We start from the raw sequence: 24,456 nt of genomic DNA on the forward strand, positions 1-24,456 counted from the left end.
TCTTCAAGTTCAGCGCTAGAGCATGCGCATAGAGTTCCATGAAGTCAAACTGTGGGCAGTGAACATGCGTAGAACTATCTCCAGGATCCAGGTACTGGCAGAAACATGCGCAAAATTCCACCCGAAGCCTCGCTGGGAGACTAAAGCATGCGCATTGTCAGCCAAAGAATTTGATGGACAATGAGCATGCGTAACATATCTGAAGTTGATAAATTGAAATCGAGCATGCGTAATTAACCTTTCTGAATAGAAACGGCGGGGAGTACAGCAAAATTCTTCGTTTAAGGCACATATGCTTTCGTTCTCTGTGGCTTTTTAGTTCCGGAAAGGAGCATGCGCATAGTGAGAGGGTTGATCCTCTGAAGTTTGAACTCGAAGGAAACCGCGGCGGAGTGGAGGGCTGTCAGTGAGTGGCGGTAGCCCGGAGCTCCGCCGGTGGGAAAACAGAGAGTCTTGGCTTTGCCACTTACTAGTTTGGTGGCCTTGAGAAAGTCACACAACATTTCAGAGCACCAGTTTTTCCTTATCGGTAAAATGAGAATAATATTACTTACTCTGAAGATTTGAAATTATGGGTACATAAGCTGGCTCAGAACTCCTTCCCCCCCACCACCACCCCGCGCTCATTTCCAGTGTTGCATGGACTTGATGTTAGTCTTTACCAAAATTGTCTTCATTAAAAATAATGAAGATCTAGCTGGGCTCGATGTTGCTCCCTCTAATCCAGCGACTGGGGAGGCAGAGGCAGAAAGATAAAAAATTTAAGGCCGACCTTTGGCAATTTATCGAAATCCTATCTCAAAAAATAAAAAGGGGTGGGGATGTAGCTAGGTGGTTAGAGAGCCCCTGTGTTCAATTTCTAAATGATCTTTACTATATCATATGATCTCCTTTCTCCAAATTCCATTTTTGCTGTATTACTTGAGCTAAACACAAAGACTTTCTTTAAAGTGTTAATTATGGTTTCCAGGCCAGAAGGGTGGTTGGTGGAAAGAGATTAAGTTTTTATTTTACCAGAGATAAAATTAACGTTAATTGAACTACGATTGTTGAGTCAACTTCTAGTGTCCGTGTGTTGTGAAGTGTTTGTTACTAATTCCTTCAATTCGCATTTCTTTTGATTTGTTTGCTTTGTTTTATTTTAAATGCATACATAGGAAAAAAAGTGAGTACAAATCAGATTTTTGAAACCATTAAGCTGTGTGTGAATGTATTTGGGAACAGAAAATCCCAAATCCTAAAACTAACTAGAGAAGAGAAGAACTTTCCTGAATGACTGGCTCTTTAGACAATAGACCTATTTTGTTTCACATATAATACCATATACATATAGGCATTTTTTAAAATTACTTTTTATTGATTTACAGTTAATGCACATGGCATCTCACTTTTTCTTATTAATAATGTAGTGATTCTGTATTTTTTCTGTTACAGGTTGCTCACTTTTTTTGAAGAAACAGGACTAGTTCATGGCTCAGCATGTCAATAGTAACAGTGCAGCTTGGTCAGTGTGGCAACCAGATTGGTTTTGAAGTGTTTAATACATTATTTAGTGACTCACATGATTTCCAAGGACTCTGCTCTAAAAAAGAAAATGAGGCATATCAAGCATCTTGCCAAGAAAGATTCTTCAGGGAGGAAGAAAATGGAGGTATGTGTAGTCCATAGTCCTTTTCTTTACTCTGACTTAAATTGCTTAATTTAAGATGTCTGTACCTGGTCCCTTCCAGTTTCACTAGGGAATAACTATGATTTTGGCCCTTTGTTTCTGTGTTAGCAACCTTTGTCTCTCCAGGACATCTTTCCTCCAGCAGGTAAGTATGCTTAGACTTTATGAATCTGAAACCACCCAAATGGGTTGGAATGTAGTGCTGAGGTGGATAGTTTACCTAGCATATGTGAGGCCTTGAGTTCAGTCCCCAACACCATAAAAAAATAAAAAATGAAACCAAACAACACTTATCTCTTGACTATACCTTTCTTATTCCTTCTTATGTCTTAGCATTTCCAACCAAGATTTCCAAAGGAGAGTCATGCTTAACCAACTGCAATCCTGCTTCTGCCCCACAACACACTGAAGCTGCTCAAAGAAGAGTTTCCAATGACTTCCTCATTACTGTTTTACTTTTCCTTCTTTCTTTTTTAAATTTTTATTAATTTATTTATTTTGGTACTGGAGATTGAACCCAGGGCCTTGCATATTCTAGGCAAATACTCCACCACTGAGCTACATTCTATGTAAATCTTATTTTTGAGACAGGGTCTTGCTAAGTGGCTGACACTGGCCTCAACCTTGCAATCTTCCTGCATCAGCCTCCTGAGTAGCTGGAACTGACAGTCCTGTACCACCACCACACCCAGCTGCATGATTTTCTTTTCTTCAATTAACTTCTCTACTGGATTTGATAACATTAACTACAAAACTGCCTCTTTGAAATTCCTCCTTCTTAGTCTCTGAACTCTTCTTATGAAGTAGTTTTTTTCCCCCCTCAGAATCTCCTCTTCTCCCACAGGTATATTTCTGAGTGATTTCAGTCACTATAATGTGCTATATTTTTTATACCACTGACTCTCAAACCTCTACCCCAGCCTCTCTTTCCAGCTGTAGATTGATTAGTGGACATCTCCTGTTGCATCTCCCATGTGAACCTCAAATGCAACATCTCCATACCCATGGCATTCATTATTTTGCCTTTAAAACTTACACTTACCAAAATCTGCTAATTTTGCCTCCCATATATCTCTGGAAGCTGTTCTGCCCTTCTCATCTCCACTGTCATTGACTTGGTTCTGGCTCTTTTCCTCTCTTGCCTAGAGTGTTTCAAAACACTCCTTCTAGGTTTCCTTGCCTAGAGTTTTGTATCTATCTCATCTGTCCTCCACTCTGCTGTATTAAAAAAGACATCCAATTTTCCTCACCTGCTTGAAAATGCTAGGTGGTTTATCATTGTCTAAAAGATCAAATTCAAGCTTTGTAGCATTGCCTACAAGAATTTCCAAGATCTGATCCCTGTCTGCTTTCCATTCCTGTCCTTCACTTCTGCCCCCTCCTCCATCCTCTGCTTTAACAATTTTGAGCTGCCTCTTGCACCAGTGGTATTTTGTACCTCTGAATATGCTGCTCCTTTGGCATGGATTCATTGTGGGTCATATGGTGCACTCTGATTAAGTTGTTGTTGTGTTTCATCTCTCCCAGGAGTCCTTCTAGGATTGGTTTGATGTTGTTTTCACCTCTGTATTCCCAGTACAGCACATTATAAGCATTCAATAGGTATTGCAGACCTGACCAAAGTGGCTGTTTTTGTGTGTATGTGGTACTGGGGATAGAACCCTGGGCCACACATTCTAGGCAAACACTGTATTACTGAGCCATATCCTTGCCCTTTCATTTTTCTTATTTTGAAACAGAGTCTGGCTAAGTTGCTTGGTCTATCCTCAAACCTGCAATCCTGCCTCAACCCCCTGAGTAGCTGGGATTATAGGCAGGTGCCACCACACCCAGCTAAAGTGACCATTTTATCCCACACTGATTCATCCCGCTTAGCAGAACTCTGGGCTTAATGTCTACATTTACCTGTTGCTGCAGTATTTCTATGCATTATGACAAATCTTTCTTTTCCCAATCTCTGATTTTCCCCCCCTCTGGACCTAAGGCAGGAGATGTAACTCAGTGACCTAGAAGTTTATGCTTTTAAGTTACCCAAATAAGACATATGAAATATTTTTTCTGTTGATTTTTTTCCCCTGTCTAGTTCCAGTTGCCCGGGCTGTGCTTATTGACATGGAACCTAAGGTTATCAATCAAACTCTGACAAAGGCTTCTCAGTCTGGCCGATGGAAATATGGTCAGCATGCATGCTTCTGTCAAAAACAAGGTTCTGGAAACAACTGGGCATATGGGTAAGAATAATTCCTCATGATTTTCAGTTTGGTTACAGCTAATAGTTAGTTAATAGACCCTGTAGTTACAACTGCACAGTTAATATGTGGAGCACACAATCTTGAAATTGTTGTTTTAAAATTGAGAATTTGACTTCACTGAGAAGAAATTTTCATTCTCTCTCTGCCTCAGATACAAGTACGGATGAAACCAAAGATCTTTTATAGCAGGGTTTTCCATCATCGCTGACCTGCTGCAAACTAACTTGTCAATGCAATATCCTTATTTGGCAGGAATATTAGTTCTAGAGAACACTACAAGGCAGTAGTTACAAACTTTACTGCAGTTTAACATTAGAATTTCCTGGGGGTCTTAGGTAAATCCTGCTATCTAGGGCTCACTTCTAGAGATTATGGTTTAATTGGTTTGGGGTGAAGCTCAAGTATTGAGATGTTCAAAGCTCCCATAACTCCCAATGTGCAGCAGAGTTTGAGAACCACTGCTTTAGGCCTGTTGTTATATATATAAAATATTATGTTCTACCATAAACTACCTGGTAATTGAAAGCTCTACCTCAATGAATGGCCTATAAGTGAGAACTTTCAGGATCCTGTAAATGCATTCTGCTAATAGTCATAATCACCTGTTAAATGTGTTTGACTAGTGTATTTTAGATTTTGTCCGTCAGGGACCTGAACCTTTCATGAGAGTTACTTCACTTTCAAAGCTTTGAAAAGACTTCTTTGTTCTGCATTGCATCTCTGTTTAAATTGAAAAGTGTTTGTGTTTGTTTCTTTTGCCATTGCAGTTACTCTGTACATGGACCTAGGCATGAAGAATCTATCATGAACCTAATCCAGAAGGAAGTGGAGAAATGTGACTCCTTGAGTGGTTTTTTCATCATAATGAGTATAGCTGGGGGCACAGGATCTGGGCTGGGAGCCTTCATTACACAGGATTTACAAGATCAGTACTCAAACTCTTTAAGAATGAATCAGATTATATGGCCCTATGGAACTGGTGAGGTATGAACATAATTAATGGAAAAGTTTATGTTTTCTATTCTTTGTAATTAAAATGAATGTGAGTAAAAGATGGCTCTCACCCTTTTTTGAAAATGTTAAGGTACTGGGGTGGTGGCTCAGTGGCAGAGCACTTGCCTACCATGTGTGAGGCACTGGGTTCAATTCTCAGCACCTCATATAAATAAATAAAAAATAAAGGTCCATTGAGAACGAAAAAATATTAAAAAAAAAAGAAAAGAAAACGTTAAGTTACAGCATCATATTACACAATATGGTACTTTTATGAACAATTCCTGTAACTTTGCTTAAACATTTCCATACAATTGAGTTTTTCTTATTTTTGTAACTTCCAAAGATGAAGTCTGGGGATATAGCTTAGTTGTAGAGCATGTGCTAAGCATGCACAAGGCTCTGGGTTCAGTCCCAAGCACTGAATGAACAAAATTCCAAAGATGACTGTGCTTCTTCTCTGAGAAACCCATTTATGAGATAATCCCTCTGGCTAGCGTATATAAAGCAGGGGCCTTGATCGCATGTTGGGGCCATTGCCAGCCTTCAAATAATTTTTTTTTTTAAATTGAACTCAGGGGTACTTGACCACTGAGCCTACATCCCCAGCCCTATTTTGTATTTTATTAGAGACAGGGTCTCACTGAGTTGCTTAGCACCTCGCTAAATTGTTGAAGCTGGCTTTGAACTCGAGATCCTCCTGCCTCAGCCTCCTGAGCTGCTGCGTTTGTAGGCATGCACCACCATGCCTAGCTCAAATAATTTCTTTCCATTGGGAGGAAATTTTCTATGCAGGCCAATTTCCTGTGATCAGCCTAGTAGTAAGATAAGTCATTCTAGGAAATGATGTAGGAAGGAGGCATAATAGTAATAGCTCATATTTGTCATGCCCTTACTGTGTACAAGGCATGATTCTAAGTGCTTTACTTGCATTATATTAATCTTTAGAACTGATGCTAGTGTAATTATTATCCCCATTTTTCAAATGCGGAAACTGAGGCATACAGACATTACAAAACTTGCCCGAAGTCATGCAGCTAGAAAATCACAGAGCCAGGATGTGAACCTAGACTTGTTATCTTTTGAATCTCTACCCTTAACCACTATTCTCTCCTGTCTTTCTTGTTTCTGACCTTTTCCTCCTCAGGTTATTGTTCAGAACTACAACTCCATTATGACTCTTTCTCACCTGTACCGATCTTCAGATGCCCTCCTTGTTCACGAGAACGATGCTGTCCATAAGATCTGTGCAAAACTCATGAATATCAAGCAGATATCCTTTAGTGATATAAATCAAGTCCTTGCGCATCAGCTGGGAAGTGTGTTTCAGCCTACTTATTCTGAAGAAGGCGCTTTTCACTACAGAAGAAACCCACTAGGTATTTATTCCTCTGTGTGCTATTTGTATGAAAGTCTCCTGCTCTGAAACCCTCAAAGTTATTTTTTTACTGTCTCCTCTCCTCCACCTGAAGATATACTCAGGTCTCCCTCATCTCAAAAACCTTCTCTCAGGCCTGCTTTTATCTCTGAACTGCTGTACTGAAATTCTCGAGAAGTTGCTAAATTTTTCAAGAGTGGTAGATACTATACACTAACTGAATCATTCAGGATCCTTTCTTCTTTCTTTTTTTTTTTTTTTGGTAGGTGGTTCTGGGAATCAAACCCAGGGCCTTGTGCATGCAAGACACTCTATCCCTATTTATATTTTATTTTAAAGACAGGTCTCACTATGTTACTGAGGCTGGCCTTGAACTTGTGATCCCCCTGCTGCATAGGGCCTCCCGAGTAACTGGAATTACAGGCATGCACCACCTCACCTAGCTGTGTGTTCTTTATATAGTCTGGATATAAGTCCCTTATCTAATATATTGATTTGCAAACATTTTCTTTCATTCTTGGGTTTTCTTTGGGTTTCTAGATGATATTTTTCCCTTTTTAATTTCTTGCCACTGGCCTTCTCTCTTTCTGTCTCTTGTACCACTGTAGTTGCCTATTCCCCAAATTCAGCAGACCTGTCTTAGCCTGAGTTTATGGCAGCATTTTATACTTGACAGCTCCCTTCTTGACCTTCCTTCCTGCACCTGTCAGCTTGAGGACTTCACTCTCCTTCTTCCTTCCTAATTGCTCTTGTATTTTCTGACCATTTTTATATTTCCCACCATTCTTCTTCAGTTCTTCTTCAAGTGGTACCTTATTAATTCAGATCATCTAAATGTAATTGAGGGCTGGGGATGAGGCTCAAGCGGTAGCGCGCTCTCCTGGCATGCGTGCGGCCCGGGTTCGATCCTCAGCACCACATACAAACAAAGATGTTGTGTCCACAGAAAACTAAAAATAAATAAATAAATAAATGTAATTGACTCTGTTATCTCTATCTCTTTTCTTTTTTTTAAAGAGAGAGAGAGAGAGAATTTTAATATTTATTTTTTAGTTTTCAGCAGACACAGCATCTTTATTTGTATGTGGTGCTGAGGATCGAACCTGGGCCGCACGCATGCCAGGCGAGCACACTACCGCTTGAGCCACATCCCCAGCCCTCTACCTCCATTTCTAATCTCCCCAAAAGTTGTATGTCCCAGTTTTCTTTCCTCTCTTTCTTTTCTCTTTTTGAGCTGCAGATGAAACCCAGGGCCTCACACTGAGCTGTATTCTTGCCAGTCCCAGTTTTTTACTTGCCTTCTGCTTCTTAAAATTTAGCATGTGTATTTTCTTTTTTTAAATTTTCTTTTCCTTTTTTGTTTTGAGACTATCTTGTCCCATGTTGCTGAGGCTGACCTTGAACTCCTGGTCTTAAGTTTTCATCTTGCCTCAGCCTCCCGAGTAGCTGGGACCACAAACATGGGCCACTGAGTTGTGCTAAAATCAGGATTTTTAAAAAACTTTTTTATTTGTTCTTTTTAGTTACACATGAAAGTAGACTGTACTTTGACATATTTTATACATAAATTATAAAATAAATTTTATATGAGATTAATTTTATTTACACACATATATGTATATATATATATAGAGAGAGAGAGAGAGAATGTGAGAGAGTGTGTGTGTGTGTGTGTGTGTACATCTTCCCATTCTGGTTGTACATGATGTGGAATTACATTGATCATGTAAATATGACCAATTACATTGGTCATATATGAACATAGGAAAGTAATGTCTAAAAAGTGAGAATTTTTGTTTAGTTTGTTTACCACTCTGTCTCAGTGCTTGAACAGTTTGTGGCGAATAGTAAACACTCAAGAAAATACTTGTTGGGTGGGGAGTATATGTATCTGAAGTTCATAAGTAGCGTGGACCTAAGTCATAAATCGGTGTTATGTTTAGGGATTGAGAACTCAAGGGGGTCCCAATCTGCCATGTGGTCTGATTTTCTTCAGTTGTGCTCTGACTGAGAATGTGAGGAGAGGGACTGATCCAAGACTGGGAGTTTGCCAGAAAGAAGAAGTCTGATGATTTGAGAAGGGAAGAGGTTGGTGGATTAGGCTCTCAGTGAGGTCCAAAAATGGATAAGGTGACAGCAGTTGAACAAGAAAGCTGGAGAGGAGGTCTGGGGATGTGGCTCAGTGCAGGAGTGATGGCTTTATAAGTAGAAGGCTCTGGGCTTAATTCCCAGGACTGCCAAAGAAAAAAAAATCCATGTGTTATTTGGTGACTGTGTTACTTTTTTTTTTTTTTTAGTTGTAGATGGACATATTATCTTTATTTTTATTTATTTATTTAAATATTTATTTTTAATTGTAGTTAAACACAATACCTTTATTTAATTTCTTTTTACATGGTGCTGAGGATCGAACCCAGGGCCCCGCATGTGCTAGGCAAGCGCTCTACCGCTGAGCCACAACTCCAGCTCTGTGTGTTACTTTTACTCTAGACTTTGACTCTAGGTGTTTTATAGAAAAGGATTTTTATGTTTAGAGGAAAGTCCACTAGTGTAAACCCATTTTTGCAGCATTTTGTAGATGTTTGTGTCAAAAATTTTCTTTTCACTAGGACATAGGACATGAGTATTCACTCAAAATGTCATAAAATTTACATTTTATATTATGGCAATACATTCTTCTCTCTCTCTGCTGTAGGTATTTTCTATAAATAAATAAAACAACTGTCAATGTAAAACAAATTAGCCTTTCTCCTTAATTCAATTTCATTACAAATATAAGTTTCTAAAAATAGGCACATTTCTGTCTCAAGGAATTTATTAATTTTGTCTTCTTTCCAAGTAGGGTTTCATGTTAGCAGGCTTTTTTCTTTCTCTTTTCTTTTCTTTCTTTTTTTTAATTTTTTTTTTTTTTTAATTCCAGTGCTGGGGATCAAACTCCAGCACACCTCTACTCCCCCACCCCCCCCATGGCCACTCACATTTGTTTCCTTCCTTTCTCTCCAAACAGTTGAGCACAGCTCTAACACTGAGCTACATCCCTAGCCTGCCTGATTTTGGGAGGTGGCAGGGATGGGAGATACTGGGGATTGAACTCAGGGGCACTTAACCACTGAGCCAGACCTCTAGCCCTATTTTGTATTTTATTTAGAGACAGGGTCTCACTCAGTTGCTTAGTACCTCGCTTTTGCTGAGGCTGGCTTTGAACTCACAATCCTCCTGCCTCAGCATCCTGAGCTGCTGGGATTACAGGCATGTCCCACTGCACCCTGCACCTGCCTAATTTTGATTATCATTTAACCAGATAAATAGAAGAACTAGAGGGATGGGGTTGTGGCTCAGTGGTGGAGCACTTGCCTAGCACATGTGAGGCACTGGGTTCAATCCTCAGCACCACATAAAAATAAGTAAATAAAGGTATCATGTTCATCTACAACTAAATTTTTTTTTAAATTTTAAATCTAGGGCTGGGGATGTGGCTCAAGTGGTAGCGCGCTCGCGTGCGGCCCAGGTTCGATCCTCAGCACCACATACAAACAAAGATGTTGTGTCCGCCGAAAACTAAAAAATAAATATTAAAAAAAATATTCTCTCCCTCTCTCTCTCTCTCTCAAAAAAAAAATTTAAATCTAGAAAATTTTCTGGGGCTGGGGATGTGGCTCAAGCGGTAGCGCGCTCGCCTGGTATGCGTGCGGCCCGGGTTCGATCCTCAGCACCACATACCAACATACCAACAAAGATGTTGTGTCTGCCGAGAACTAAAATAAATAAATAAATTTAAAAAAAAAAAAAAAAAAATAGAAAATTTTCTAACAAACTATTTAGTGAACACAAAAAGACAAGAAAAGTATATTAGCCCTCATGCTTTCTTTGTTTTCCTGGGATCTAGCTAAATATTCATTCACATTTTTCAGTTACTTGGCTTCTGAATTCTTGTTTCCTTTTTGGCAAACTGTATTTTCTCACCTGTGCTAAAATGGATGCCAAAATGAACCAGAGATGTGGTCTGTATTAGACATTTTCTCTGAATTTTTATTATTTTAAAGTTTAACCAATGCTGGCCTTTGAGAAAGCATTTGACCCAGAAAAACAAATCGTGATTGTATATAGGCCAATGTCAACAGTCTAGAATTTAAAAAAATTTACTTCAAATCTTTTTTTTTTTTTTTTCTTTATAGGAGACTTAATGGAGAATTTAGTTCCCCATCCTGAATTCAAGATGCTGGGTATTCGTAACATTCCTCAAATGTCTGAGAATTCACTGGCATATAGCACGTTTACTTGGACTGGCCTCCTCAAACATTTGAGACAGATGCTCATTTCTAATGCGAAAATGGAAGAAGGTAAAGGGTTTTTTAAAATACACAGTCCACAAGCTGAGAAAAGTGCCTGTCCTAGAGCTCTGAGAATAAACTGGGTTGGGCCAGTTGATATAAACATTCCTTCGTCTTGCCAGGGAGGCTACTGCAGAAACTCACCAGGACATCACAGGAAGGCTGCTGCTGCTTTTTCATTTCTTTCCCACCTCCCAGCTCTGTCCTCCTGTGCTGGGGACTGACCCCAAGGCGTGGTGCATGCTAGGCATGTGCTCTACCACTAAGCTCCATACCCAGACCCACATGAAGTCTTCTTTTTCTTCTTTTTTTTGAGACAGGGTCTTGCTAAGTTGCAGAAACTGGCATGAGCCACCAAGGCCTACAAGAAAACTTTCATTTCACCGTTTTGACATTACCAAAAAACATTTCGGATGAGTGCCATATGTTTTTTCAAATTTTTATTTTCTTTTAATTAAAGCAATATATGAATATGGTTTTCTTTTTCTTTTTTTTTTTTTTTTAACTATTTTTTAGTTGTAGCCAGACAGGATACCTTTATTTTATTTATTTATTTTTATGTGGTGCTGAGGATTGAACCCAGGGCCTCACATGTGGCAGGCGAGTAGAGTATTCTACCACTGAACAACAATCTCAGCCCTCAATATAGTTTTCAAATCAAGTAGTTAAAACTCATTTAAGGACTAGAGGGTAGTTTAGTGGTAGAGTGCATGCTTTGTATACATGCACGCACCCACAAGGTCCTGGATACCCCAATACCACAAACAAACAAAAAAAATCATTTTTTAAGAGTTTGAGTGTGCACTTAAGCTGGGTGCACTGGCACATGCATGTAACCCCAGTGACTCAGGAGGCTGAGGCAGGAGGATTGTAAAGTTCAAGGCCAGCCTCCACAATTTAGTGAGACCCTGTCACAAAATAAAAAATAAAAACTGGGGGCTGGGGATGTGGCTCAAGCGGTAGCGCGCTGGCCTGGCATGCGTGCGGCCCGGGTTCGATCATCAGCACCACATACAAACAAAGATGTTGTGTCCGTGAAAACTAAAAAAAATAATAAATATTTTAAAAAATAAAATATAAAAAAGTAAAATAAAAAGGGCTGGGGACATAGCTCAATGGTAAAGTGCCCCTGGTGCAAATTCTAACACCAGGAAAAATAAACAACAAACAAAAAAATCACAACTAAACATATACCTACAGTTATACATTGCAGTGTATGTAAATTACATCAATTTTTTAAAGTGAAGTAATTTTTCAGTATGAATTTATAATATCAAGAACAGTAGTCCCCTGTCCTACAACTGCTCCTTGCTCAGATGAAACTACTTTGTCTTTAGCTGTTTCTTCTGAAATCTGCTCCCAGATTTTTTAAATATCTTGCTTCTACCCTTTTTTGTCTTATTTTCTTGTTGTGGATATTCACCATTGTCTTCTTAACGTTTCATGTAGAATTTATTTTTTCCTTTTAGAGTTGTTAATAATTTTATTTATTTGGTCAGTATTCACTGTACCTATCACTGATCTACCTGACACTTTTCCATAAAAATGATTCCCTTCTTGGGCTGGGGCTGGGACTAAGTGGGAGAGCGCTTGCCAGGCAGGCACTGGGTTTCATCTTTAGCACCACATTAAAAAAAAAGGTAAATAAACAAAATAAAGGTATTGTGTCCATCTACAAAAAATGAATCCTTCTCAACATGTTAAGCCCTCAGGGAACAGTTTACTTTCACTATCTGCTTGGGGATGTGTCTCTGGAAAGCCCTCCTCCTCCTCTTTCTGTTGGGATTGGTTGCTCTGCAGGCTTGATAAACAGCCAGCAGGTGTCTCCATTTGCCTCATACTATATTATAGCCCCAGCTTAATGGATTTCAGATCCTCCTCTTTCTTGGTTTATTCCCTCATGTTGGTATACCCTCTAGGAGCTTCCTTAAAAAGAGTACTGGGAAGGTAAAGAATTTGAAGCTATAAATGTCATTATTCAGCTTTCCATTTGACCAGGCATAGGCTCTGAGGTTATGAATCATTTTCACTCAGTATTTTAGAAACAAAGGGGTTTTTTGGTTTTTTTTTTTTTTTGGTACTGGGGGTGAACTCAGGGGTGCTTTGCCACTGAGCTACATATGCAGCACTTTTTGTTTTTTATTTTGAAACACATTCTCCCTAAATTCCTGAGGGCCTCACTTAGTTTCTGAGGCTGGCCTCAAATTTGTAATCCTTCTGCTTCAGCCTCCCGAGTCACTGAGATTACAGGCCTGCACTACCACATCCAACTTAATCCTTTTTTTTTTTTGTACTAGGATTGAACCTAGGAACACTTAACCACTGAGCCACATCCCCAGCCCCCCCCGCTTTTTTTTTTTTTTTTTTTTTTTTGGTATTTTATTTAGAGATAGGGTCTCACTGAGTTGCTTAGGGCCTCGCTAAATTGCTAAGGCTGGCTTTGAACTCAAAATTTTCCTGTCTCAGCCTCCGGAGCTGTTGGGATTACATGCGTGCACCATGGCACCCAGCTTCAAGTCAATTTTGATACACCACAGAGAGGTACTATATGAACAAGACTAATGAATGCAATCAAGAATCTGTATAGTACTCCCAGCAGCCCAGGAGGCTGAGGAAGCAGGATCATAAGGTCAAAGCCAGCCTCAGCAACTTAGCAAGGCCCTAAGCAACTCAGTGAGACCCTGTCTCTAAATAAAATACAAAAAAAAGGGGGGGCATGGGCGGGCTGGGGTTGTGGCTCAGTGGTAGAGTGCCTGCCTAGCATGTGTGAGGCACTGGTTTCGATTCTCAGCACTGCATAAATGAATAAGATAAAGGTCCATCAACAACTAAAAAAAAATATATATATATATATATACATACATATATACATATATATATATATATATATATATATATATATATTTTTTTTTTTAATGTATGGGGATGTTGCTCAGTTGTTAAGTGCCTTAGGTTCATCTGTGTAGTACTGTACATAGTGGCACATGATTGTCATCTCAGAGCCTTGGGAGGCTGAGGCAAGTAGATCTCAAGTTTGAGTCTAGCCTTAGCAATTTAGAGAGACCCTATTTTAAAATACAAAATAGGAAGTAGTGGGAGCTGGCTCAGTGGTAAAGTGTGCCTGAGTTGAATCCCCAGTACCTGGAGAAGAAGAAACTGGGAATCTGTGCAGTGAGAAGTTGTAGTGGTGCTCACCTGTAATCCCAGCTGTTCAGGAGGTTGAGGCAAAAGGATGGTAAGTTCAAGGCCAAGCTCAGCAACTCAGCAAGGCCCTGTCTCAAAATTTTTTAAAAAATTTAAAAGAGTAAAAAAGAACTGGGATGTAACTTTGTGAAAGAAGTATTAAAAAAAAAATAGAAAAAGAAAAAATCCCTGTCCTCAAGAGTCCTGCATTCTTCTGAGATGGATGAAGGACCTATACCGAGTAATTTCAGAATGTCTGGGACAGAGAGAACCTTCTAAAGGCTTCTAGAGAGAATAAGACAGGATTAGAAATCAGAATAATATGGGAGGGGCTGGGGCTGTAGCTCAGTGATAGAGCATGTGCTTAGCTGTGCATGAGGTCCTAGGTGTGAACCACTAAACTTGGCTGCCAGTCTCTTCAGTACTGGTTCAGAAGAGCTTCCCCTTAGAGACCCCGTTTTTTGGTAAGGTTCACAGCATGGCTGTGCCTGGAGTCACTAAGGCTAGGGCCTCTGCTTTAACCTTTTCAGAGCAGAAACCTAGGATAGAGGAAGGTACTCCCTCTGCTGCAAGAAGTAGGAAGGAGCAAGGACTATTACTGCTTCTCATATAGATTTTTAACTAATCCTCTTGTTTGTCCACTTTTAGAAATGCCTAGCCTGCTTCTAGGACCCCAACAGTGCATGGGCGGAAGTTCTGGCTTTCCTAGTTGCTTACATTCATTAGCCAGTGGTTCATCTGCTGACCCTGCTTCCAAAATTTTGTTGATGTTATCTTCTCTCCTCTTATTCTTTATTTTCCCCTCTTATTTATGCATTTAAAGAAAGTCCCTATCGGGTCAGGGATGTTGCTTAGTGGTAGAGCACATGCCTATCATGTGGGAGGCCCTGTGTTTGATCTGTAGCACTGAAAACAAAATAAAAAGAAAATATATATATATATATATATATATATATATATATATATATTATTCCATTTTTGTGGAATTTGAAAAGAGAGAGGCAGTAAACTGGTATATGTTCAGTATTTCCTGTTTAACTAGAAATCACTATGTATTATTTTAGTAGCATATATTATATTGCAAAGTAAGATAACAGGTTTAAATACTATGAAAGTGGATTTTCTCTACATTTGCTTGTATTAGCATATAGATTTTTAGATTATAGTGCCAGAGGTTTGAAGATAAATAAAAAGTCCACATCTTAAAGTAGCACTTCCCGAAGTTTTTGGCCACAATACTTGTTTTTCTAGCAATACCTGTTAGTATCTCAAGGAACACAATGTTCCTTAGGGTAGTTTGAGACATTCTACTCCAAGCTGTCTTAAGTCAATAAACCACAGTTTGCTTAAGTCATTTTCCCATGTGGGACTTTAGGGTGTTAACAGTTTTTCACAATTATAGATAGAGTTTGAACATATAAATGTGTTTTTTGTTATTGTTTTGTGGTTGTGGGATTGAACCCAAGGCCTCACACATGCTAAGTAAGCACTCTACTACTGAGCTACACTCCTGGCCCCTGAATCTTTTCTTTTTTTAAATATATGAATATGTATATGAATAAATATATTTATGGCACAGGTCAGGTTGTAGGATCTAGTTTTATAACTGTTTCTATGTTATCAGATTCCTCTAAAGATTGGCCTTTTTTTTTTTTTTTTAATTGCTACTGGGAATTGGACCTAGGACCCAGGGACACTTTAGCACAGAGCTATATCTCCAGCCCTTTTTACTTTCTGTCTTGAGACTGGCATCTCATAAGTTACTGAGGGTCGCGCTAAATGGCTAAGGCTGGCCTCCAACTTGTGATCCTCCCGCCTCAGCCTCAGAAGTCTCTGGAATTACAGGCATATACCACCATGCCTGATTTTCAATGATGAATATTTCAGCCTTTTTTTTTTTTTAGGACTCAGCAGTTTAAATAATTCAACCAGATGAGAATTTTTAAATTCTAAAGGAAAAACACAAAGCTAGGCTCTGTGGCACATGCCTGGAATTCTAGCAGCTCAGGAGACTGAGACAGGAGGATTGCAAGTTCAAAGTCAGCCTCAGCAAAAGCAAGGGACTAAGCAACTCAGTGAGATCCTGTCTCTAAATAAAATACAAAACAGGGCTGGGGAGGTGGCTCAGTGATTAAGATTCCCTGAGTTAAATTTCTGGTACCAAAAAAAAAGAAAAGAAAGAAAGAAAAATCAACTTTTACATAGCTAATAAAAATTTATGTAAAATATATATGTCACAAGACATTTTTTCCCCTTCTTGCGGTAGGGATTGATTGGCAGGTACGACCTCCCATATCCGGACTTCCAGCTATTGGGAAAATGAGTCTCAAGAAGGAGCTGCATTTTAACACTTCCATTGCTAATTTGGTCATCCTTCGTGGGAAAGAGGTACAAAATGCAGATCTCGGTAAGCAGAAGTTAAGGTGAAAATTAAGGTGTACAATTCACATCCTGCAAGTGGTTGAAAAAGAAGTCCCACTGGGTATGCATGCCTGTAATCCCAGCAACTCAGGAAACTGAGGCAGGAGGATTCCAAGTTGGAGGTCAGCGTCACTGTCTCAAAAAATAAGAAGTTGGGGATATGAATCAGTGGTAAAGCACCCCGGTTCAATCCCAGGTACCAACAAGAAAAAAAACAATCCCACTTGTATATTTATTCTTAGAGAAAGAAACATATGATAAAAACTATGGAAAAAAAGAAAAAAAAAACAATTAAAAAATGGAGGAAAAAAATAATAAAAAAATCACCAATAAAAATATGGAGGGCTGGGGTTGTAGTTCAGTGGTTGAGTGCTTGCCTCACATGTATGAGGCACTGGGTTCGATCCTCAGCACTACATACAAAAATAAATAAATAAAACAAAGATATTGTGTCCATCTACAACTAAAAAAAAAAGTTGAAAAAATATGGAAAAAGAAAAGAAAGTAATAACTGTGTTTTAACATCAAACTAGAACTGTGGTAACAGTTTGTATATTACTGGACACCAAAATAGAAGTGGTTAAAACAAGATAAAAGTTTAATTCTTTTCTTCCAAACATCTGGTTGTTCTGCCGTCCTTCCCTTGGGGCTCCACATACATAGTCATGACACCTGCCAGAGCTTTGGCCATCAGATCACATAGGAATGGGCTGGCAGAGTAACTCAGTGCCAGAGTGCTTGTCCAGCATGCACGAAGACCTGGATTCAATCCCCAGCACCATACACACACAAAATCACATAGGAATGAGCAAAGAAAGGCATTCCTCCCCACTCTGAAAGTTGCACATCACCCTTCCATTTCTGTTTCATTGTCTGGGATTGAGTCATGTGCCACACCTAACTGTAAAGGTGGCTATGAGAAGAGTTAAAGTTTGGGGGTCTCCAGCAATTCAGGAGGCTGGGGCAGGAGGATTGCAAGTTTGAGACTAGACTCTACAATTTAGCAAGGCCCTAAGTAATTTAGTGAGACCCTGTTTCAAATTTTTTAAAAAAGGACTGGGGATGTGGCTCAGTAGTTAAATGCCCCTGGGTTCAGTCCCTAGTAGAAAAAAAAGGGGGGGGGGGAGGGAGGAGAAGGAGAGAGGAAGGCAGGAAAAAGAAAAGAAAGAAAAATAAATTGAGAGGTTAAAGGACTGGGGGTGTACCTCTGTGGTTTAAGTATCTGCCTACCATGTATAGGCACTGGGTTCAGCCTGAGCACTGGGAAAAAAACTAAGAGTCCTGCAACTAGGGAAGAAGGGGAAAATAGGAATCGTTGGACAATCAATGATCTCTATGACAAACTTTCTTTCCCCCAATACTGGGAATTGAACCCACGGGCACTTTACCACTGAGCTACATCCCCAGCCCTTTTATTTTGAGACAGGGTCTCCCTAAGTTGCTGAACTTGAACTTGTGATCCTCCTGTCTCGGCCTCCTGAATCACTGGGATTATAAGTGCTTGCCACTGCCCAGCAAGGGTTTGACTAGCACTTTGTTGCAGTTTTTTCTAGAAGTTGAAAGAGCAGTACTCTTATTAGTTTTTATCTGTGACTGTTTTCTAGATTTATTTTATCCTTATAATATAAACTGACTTCAGCAGTGTCAAACCTGCTATTTCTTATTACGTACAAAAAAAAAAAAAAAAAAACATGCAAGCTGGGTGTGATGGTGCATGCCTGTAGTCCTAAGAGGCTGAGGTAAGATGATCACAGGCTCCCAGTGAGCCTCAGCAATTTAGTAAGACCCTGTCTCAATATAAAAATAAGAAGGCCTGAAGATGTTGTTCAGTGGTAAGGTGCCCCTGCGTTCAATTCCCAGTACTGCAAAAAAAGAAGAAAGAAAGGGAAGAAAACAATTTGTCCTTGTAATATTTGCTTTTTTTTTTTTTTGGTACCAGTGATTGAACCCAGGGGCACTTAACCACTGAGCCACAGCCACGGCTCTTTTTATTTTTTTGAGCCAGGGTCTCACAAATTGCTTAGGTCTTTTCTAACTTGCAATCCTCCCGCCTCAGCATCCTGAGCTGCTGGGATTACAGGTGTGCACCACCACACCCAGCTAATATTTGCCACTTAAACAAAGAACTAATAATTTATAAAGGATCATTTCAAGTCAATTGGATGACATACCTACTTCATAGTCTTTTTTTTTTTGGTACCCGGGGGCACTTGTCCACGGAGCCACATCCCTAGCCTTTTTTTACATTTTATTTAGAGACAGGGTCTCACTGGGTTGCTTAGTGCGTCGCTGTTGCTGAGGCTGGCTTTGATTGTGAGCCTCTGCCTCAGCCTCCCAAACTGCTGGGATTACAGGCGTGCACCACTATACCTGGCAATATAGTTTTCATTTTAGATTTAAAAAAAAAATTTTAAACTATGCCTAAAATAATTTAATTTCTAAAAATTTAGCCATAGCAAATGACACAAATGCACAAGAGATGTTCAATGTAACATTTTTTTACAAAATGGGAATATTCTAAATGGCCAATGCTAGGAAATTTCTTCAATTTTGGCATGTTCATCTAAGAAGCCTTTAACATAAGTGATCCTTGATATGCAAACAAATTCACAACACATCAATGAAGAAAATACAGAATATGTATGAACCTGTGTGTAAAACTGAGCACACAGGGAGGTCCACAAAAGGTTCATAGCCATTATCTCTGGGGACATTTCAGCTGTCCTGATGAATTTCTTCTTCTTCTTTTTTTTTTTTTGTAGTGCTGGGGATTGAACCCAGGGCCTTGTGCATGTGAGATAAGCACTCTACCAACTGAGCTACATCCCTAACTCTGTCCTGGTGATTTTTAAATTTTGTTTTTAATACTTTTCTGAATGGTGTGAATTATTACTACTTATTTTTGGAACAATGAATGTAGATCATTTATCCAAAAGCCATATAAAGCTACATTTATGAGGCAAAGTGGGGCTGGGGTATTAGCCCTATTAGTGGTAGAGCATTTGCCTAGCATGTGCCAGGCTCCAGTTTAAATCCCTAGCACTGCAAAAAATGAATAAATAACCCCACCCCCAGCAAATAATAGAGTAAAAAATTAATAAATAAAAGGCAATTTCTAATGAAATGGATGAGAAAATGTTTATTCATTTATTTTTACAATTAATAATCTAGGCTGTAAAAAATAGCTCATGTCATTTTTTTTTTTTTTTTTTGTTTTTTTTTACTCTAGAGGGATTTAAAGATCCAGCTCTCTACACTTCCTGGTTACAGCCTGACATTGCCTTCAATGTGTGGAAAATCCAGCGAGCCTTTAACAGATATGAGAAGTCTGCAGCGCTCGTCAGCAATAGCCAGTTCTTAGTAAAGCCTCTTGATATGATTGTGGGCAAAGCGTGGAATATGTTTGCTTCAAAGTAAGTAAGAAAGAAATCTATAGACCTTCTCACCTTAGACACATAACAGTGTTAGAGCATGATCCATGAAGGATCGGAATAAGCCCAGATGCTACTTTATGGGTGGGAGGCCGTGGGCATGTAACTTCTGTGGCTCATCTGCATTATGGGTTTTAACTGAGAAACTCTGGTGAGGACTAAATGAGATAATCATGTAAAATACCTGGAACACTGTCCCACTAGTAAATGCTCAATAATTGCTCTACACTATTATCATTATATTGATATTGTTATTGTTGACTAAATGGGTACTTTCTAAGCCAAATTAAATTAGAGTAGAAATGAAATTAAAGTAGAAATTCCACCATAAGGCAGGGACGATAAGATAGTTTTTAAATATAAGACCCTTGGGAGAGTAGCCGGGTACAGTGCCACATGCCTATAATCCCAGTGGCTTGGGAGGTTGAGGCAGGAGGATCATGAGTTCATAGCCAGCCTCAGCAATGGTGAGGTCTAAGCAACTCAGTGAGACCCTGTCTCTAAATAAAATACAAAAAAAGGGCCAGGGATGTGGCTCAGTGATCGAGTGCCCCAGAGTTCAATCCCTGGTACCCCAACCGCACCCCCAGCCCCCCAAAAAAGATGCTTATGAGAGTAAAAGAGATTCAGATCTTCCTTAGTAATGTATATGGGAAGTTCAACTCTGCTTGACACTAAAGAATGTTCTAGCAGGTTATTGACCTCTACCAATTGACAATTACTTACTGTCAAAGTAAAATTCCTCAAATGATTGAACATATTCATATTCATGAGTTAGAAGTGGTCTATTTATTGTTCGTATATTGTTTGATTTCATTTGCCTGATTAGCTAGGATTAGCTAGGATTGATTAGCCAGGATTCCCAAGGGCCTGGTCATCCTGCACGTGGCCATTCCATAAGCCCTCACTCTTCTGATGTGAATGTTCTGTCCTCTTCTGGCCTCTTTCTTTCATTGACTCTTAATAAGAGGCAGCAGCCATTATTATGTCAACTAATGTCTGCCCTTGATAGTCTTTTTCTGGACATGACTCTATCTTAGAACATTGAGGTGGGGGAGAGACTGAGAAGACACCCTAGTATAGGTTCAAATTAAATGTTCTCTTAAAAGCACTTTGGGAGGCTTCACTACAGTCCTAAAATCAGATTGATGTGTTTCTAACTTCAAGCCTTAGATGAAATTTTTCAGACACTTTTTAGAGTTCATATTGAACCCAGTCATCTCCCATAGAGTGTTGAATATGTGCTGGATAGATGTCCAAACCTGAATATGCTTCTTTTTCTTCTTTTTCCTTTGTGCCTCTCTCCCTCCCTCCCTGTCTTTCTTTTCTTTTTCTCTCTCTCCCCGCTCCCCTCTTTGTACTGGGGATAAACCCAGGGGTGGTTAATCACTGAGTTACATTCCCAGCCCTTTTTATTTTTCAGTTTGAGACAGAGGCTCACTAAATTGCTGAGGGCCTCCCTAAATTGCTGTAGTTGGCCTTTGGCCTTGACTTTGCCATCCTCCTTCTGAGCAGCTGGGAGTACAGGTGTGTGCCAGGGCACCCAGCCCTTGTGTGCCTCTTCTTCTCACTCTGTTGGACGGTAAAAGGTCAGAAACTTGACAAGGTGGAAGTTCACGAATCTTTGGAGTAAACAATCAAATATAAGATTTCTGAGAGATTCTGTGATTTTTGAATATTCATGAGGTAGAAGTGGTCTATTTATTGTTTGTATATTGTTTGATTTCATTTGCCTGAAGTTTTTTATTTGTCAACTTCTTCTCTTTTTCACTAGAGCCTACGTTCATCAGTATACAAAATTTGGAATCGAAGAAGAGGACTTTTTGGACAGTTTCACATTGTTAGAACAAGTTGTTTCGAGTTACTCTAACATCTGATTTTGAAAACCTTAGGAATGTTTGGACTGAAATATGTTCAATACTACTGTTTTTAAAGTTTGATCTATGAACTATATCCCAGACTTTTTCTTTCTTTTTTTGGACCTGTGGATTTAACCCAGGGGTACTTAACCACTGAGCTATATCCTCAGCTTTTTTGATTTTTTATTTTGAGACAAGTTGCTTAGAGCCTCACTAAGTTGCCCAGAGCTGTCCTTGAACTTGGAATCTTCCTGCCTCAGCTTCTAGAGTTGCTGGGATTACAAGGGTGCATCACCGTACCACAGAGAATTTTTAAATAGGGAATAACAAGTTCTCAATGAAATCATCTACTTAGTAATTCATTTGTAAGAGACAAAAAAAAAAAAAAAAAAAATGTTACTCCTATAGAGAACTTTTGTTTTGTTGAGACAGAGTCTTGCCATGTTGCCCACGCTGCTCTATGAGGCTGAACTACTAGGCCCATGGCATTCTGTTGCCTCAGCCTCCCAAGCAGCTAGGACTGCAGGCACATGCCATAGTGCCCAATTTAAAAGAATTTTGGAAACATCTGCTGAGATCTTGGAACTCTGAAAGTATCTATGAAAAAGGAATATTCTATTGTCCTTCTTTACTCCAAAAAAGATTCACTAAACATTCACAGCACAATTGTAAACTAAGAATTTAAAATTCTGAGCCAGGTGTAGTGGTGCATGCCTGTAATTCCAGTGACTTGGGAGGGTGAGACAAGAAGATTGCAAGTTCGAGGCCAGCCTTGGCAATTTAGGGATACCCTGTCTCAAAATAAAAAATAAAAAGGACTGGGGATAACGGGTGTAGTGGCACACACCTCTAATCCCAGTGACTAGGGAGGCTGAGGCAGGAAGATCACAAGTTCAAAGCCAGCCTCAGCTCGGGATATGGCTCAGAGGGTAAGCACCCCTGCGTTCAATCCCCAGTAGCAAAAAAAAAAAAAAAAAAATTCTGTACTTATATTCATCTTTGAAATGAACGCTTTGAACCACAAGAGGGAGATGTTGTCATATTCTATTGTGTGATCATCTATTTTGAATATTCCATAACAGAGTAAGATTTTTCTACTTTAAGTAGCTATTTAAAAATAAATAGGCCAGGGGGCTGGGGTTGTGGCTCAGTGGTAGAGTGCTCTCGCCTTGCATGCACGAGATCCTGGGTTCGATCCTCAGCACCACATAAAAATGAATAAGTGAAATAAAGGTATTGTGTCCAACTACAACTAAAAAAATAAATATTAAAAAAATAAAATAAAAATAAATAAGCCAGGCTTGGTGGTGCATGCCTGTAATCCCAGCAACTCAAGAGGCTGAGGCAGGAAGATCACAAGTTGGAGGCCAGTCTCAGCAACTTAGAGAGACCTTGTCTCAAAAAGTAAAAAGGGCTGGGGATGTTGCTCAGTGGTAAAGTGGGCTTGAGTTAAATCCTGAGCCAAAAATAAATTAATTAATTAAAAAGTAAAAATAAATATCAGGATGGGTGGAGTGTGGTGGTGCAGGCTTGTAGTCCCAGTACTCTGGAGGCTGAGGCAGAAAGAGCACTTGAGCCCATGACTTAAGACCAGGTCCTGGGGATTGAATCCAGCCTTGACAACAGTGAAATTCTGTCTCGAACCCCAAAATTTTCCAGGCATGGTGGTACACGCCTGTAATTCCAGCAGTTTGGGAGGTTGACAGGAGGATTGAAGGTTCAAAGCCAGCCTCAACAATCTAGCAAGGCCCTGAGCAACATAGTGAGACCCTGTCTCAAAATAAAAAATATAAAAAAGGGCTGGGTATATGGCTCAGTGGCTAAGCACCCTTGGATTAAATCCCCTGTACAATAAAATAAAATTAAAAAGTCAGGGTTAGGGTTAGGGTTAGGTTGTAGAGCACTTGCCCAATGTGCATGAGGCCCTAGGTTCAATCTGCACCAAAATAAATAAATAAATGCCAAGGTTTTGGCAATGAATGTTTATCATGCCTAAATACAAAAAAATAAATGACTGAATGTGTACTTTTCTTTTTCATACAGGGGTTTGAACTTTACCAATGAATTACACCCCAACCCTTTTTATTTATTTTTTTTTTTTGAGACAGGGTCCCAGTAAGTTGCCCAGGGTGACCTCGAACTTGTGGTCCTCCTGTGTCAACCACCACATCTAGCTTGTTTGCTTTTCTTAAACTTTCTGGACATAAGAAAATTGGGTCAGATTCTTATTTGCTTTTCTTTTTGTGGTCCTTGGGGCTGAACCCAGGGTCTGGTGCGTTATATGCTTTCTAGTCAAAGGAGTTAGCACTTACACCCCAATTTTTCACTAAATTGAGAATTATCACCAAGGCAATATATAGTACTTGCTGAATGTAACACCCACAGTTTTGAGTTTCACTCAGGAGAACAAAATTCACTTGGAAATTGGCAAAAATTTGAGTTTGAGGGGGAATTGTGTATTTTGAAAAAACACATCACATGCAATGATTAACCAATGTAAAATGGGGAAGCCACAGGGATATGTGCCCTTTCTGCCAGATCGACAAGTAGTGACTTTTATTTTTATATGGAAAAATGACAGTTCACAGCTTCACTGGTTTCTCCTCTTTCTTTCCATGTGGAAATGATTACCTTTTCACTGTTTTTCTTATCAACTGTTGCTATGGTTTAAAATACTGGACTATATCTTAGTTCTAAAGAATGTAAAAAGTGGTCTGCTCCCTACTGAAAGGCACACCCACTGCTGAATTTTGCTAATCCAAGTATATTTGAAAAATAATTAGATCACAAATGTTATAAAACAATTGCTTCGCAGTGAGAAGATCCAAAGACTTAAACAATTGCCCAGATGAGACGAGCTTTAATGAAGATGTGTAACTAAATGATCTCACCAGGGTTAAGCCGATTCTGAGAAATCTTGCTAGAAATTAAGCATAAAG

General features: G+C 39.4%; 1 protein-coding gene across 2 annotated transcripts; it reads left to right on the forward strand.

Annotated features, from left to right (window-relative positions):
- The first annotated feature begins 206 nt into the window (after positions 1-206).
- Tubd1 (tubulin delta 1) lies at positions 207-22,345 on the forward strand. Of its 2 annotated transcripts, none has more exons than XM_071603308.1 (9): positions 207-286; positions 1,435-1,651; positions 3,753-3,900; positions 4,689-4,905; positions 6,062-6,293; positions 10,468-10,632; positions 16,073-16,213; positions 19,457-19,640; positions 21,433-22,345. In XM_071603308.1, exons 2-9 carry the CDS (start codon positions 1,480-1,482, stop codon positions 21,533-21,535), a joined length of 1,362 nt encoding a protein of 453 aa, XP_071459409.1. In that variant the 5' UTR covers positions 207-286; positions 1,435-1,479; the 3' UTR covers positions 21,536-22,345. The 2 variants fall into 2 exon arrangements, with proteins under 2 accessions (XP_071459409.1, XP_027806097.1); XM_027950296.2 differs by having other exon boundaries at positions 230-529.
- Positions 22,346-24,456: the final 2,111 nt, after the last annotated feature.

The sequence above is a fragment of the Marmota flaviventris genome, chromosome 17, assembly GCF_047511675.1.
Source record: "Marmota flaviventris isolate mMarFla1 chromosome 17, mMarFla1.hap1, whole genome shotgun sequence".
NCBI lineage: Eukaryota > Metazoa > Chordata > Mammalia > Rodentia > Sciuridae > Marmota > Marmota flaviventris.

Excerpts from the sequence above, each read along its gene's own strand:
- Tubd1 (XM_071603308.1), top strand. The coding sequence starts at position 1,480 with ATGTCAATAGTAACAGTGCAGCTTGGTCAGTGTGGCAACCAGATTGGT. Across the intron at positions 1,652-3,752 it reads CAGGGAGGAAGAAAATGGAG|TTCCAGTTGCCCGGGCTGTG; the intron begins GTATGTGTAGTC and ends TCCCCTGTCTAG. Across the intron at positions 16,214-19,456 it reads GGTACAAAATGCAGATCTCG|AGGGATTTAAAGATCCAGCT; the intron begins GTAAGCAGAAGT and ends TTTTTACTCTAG.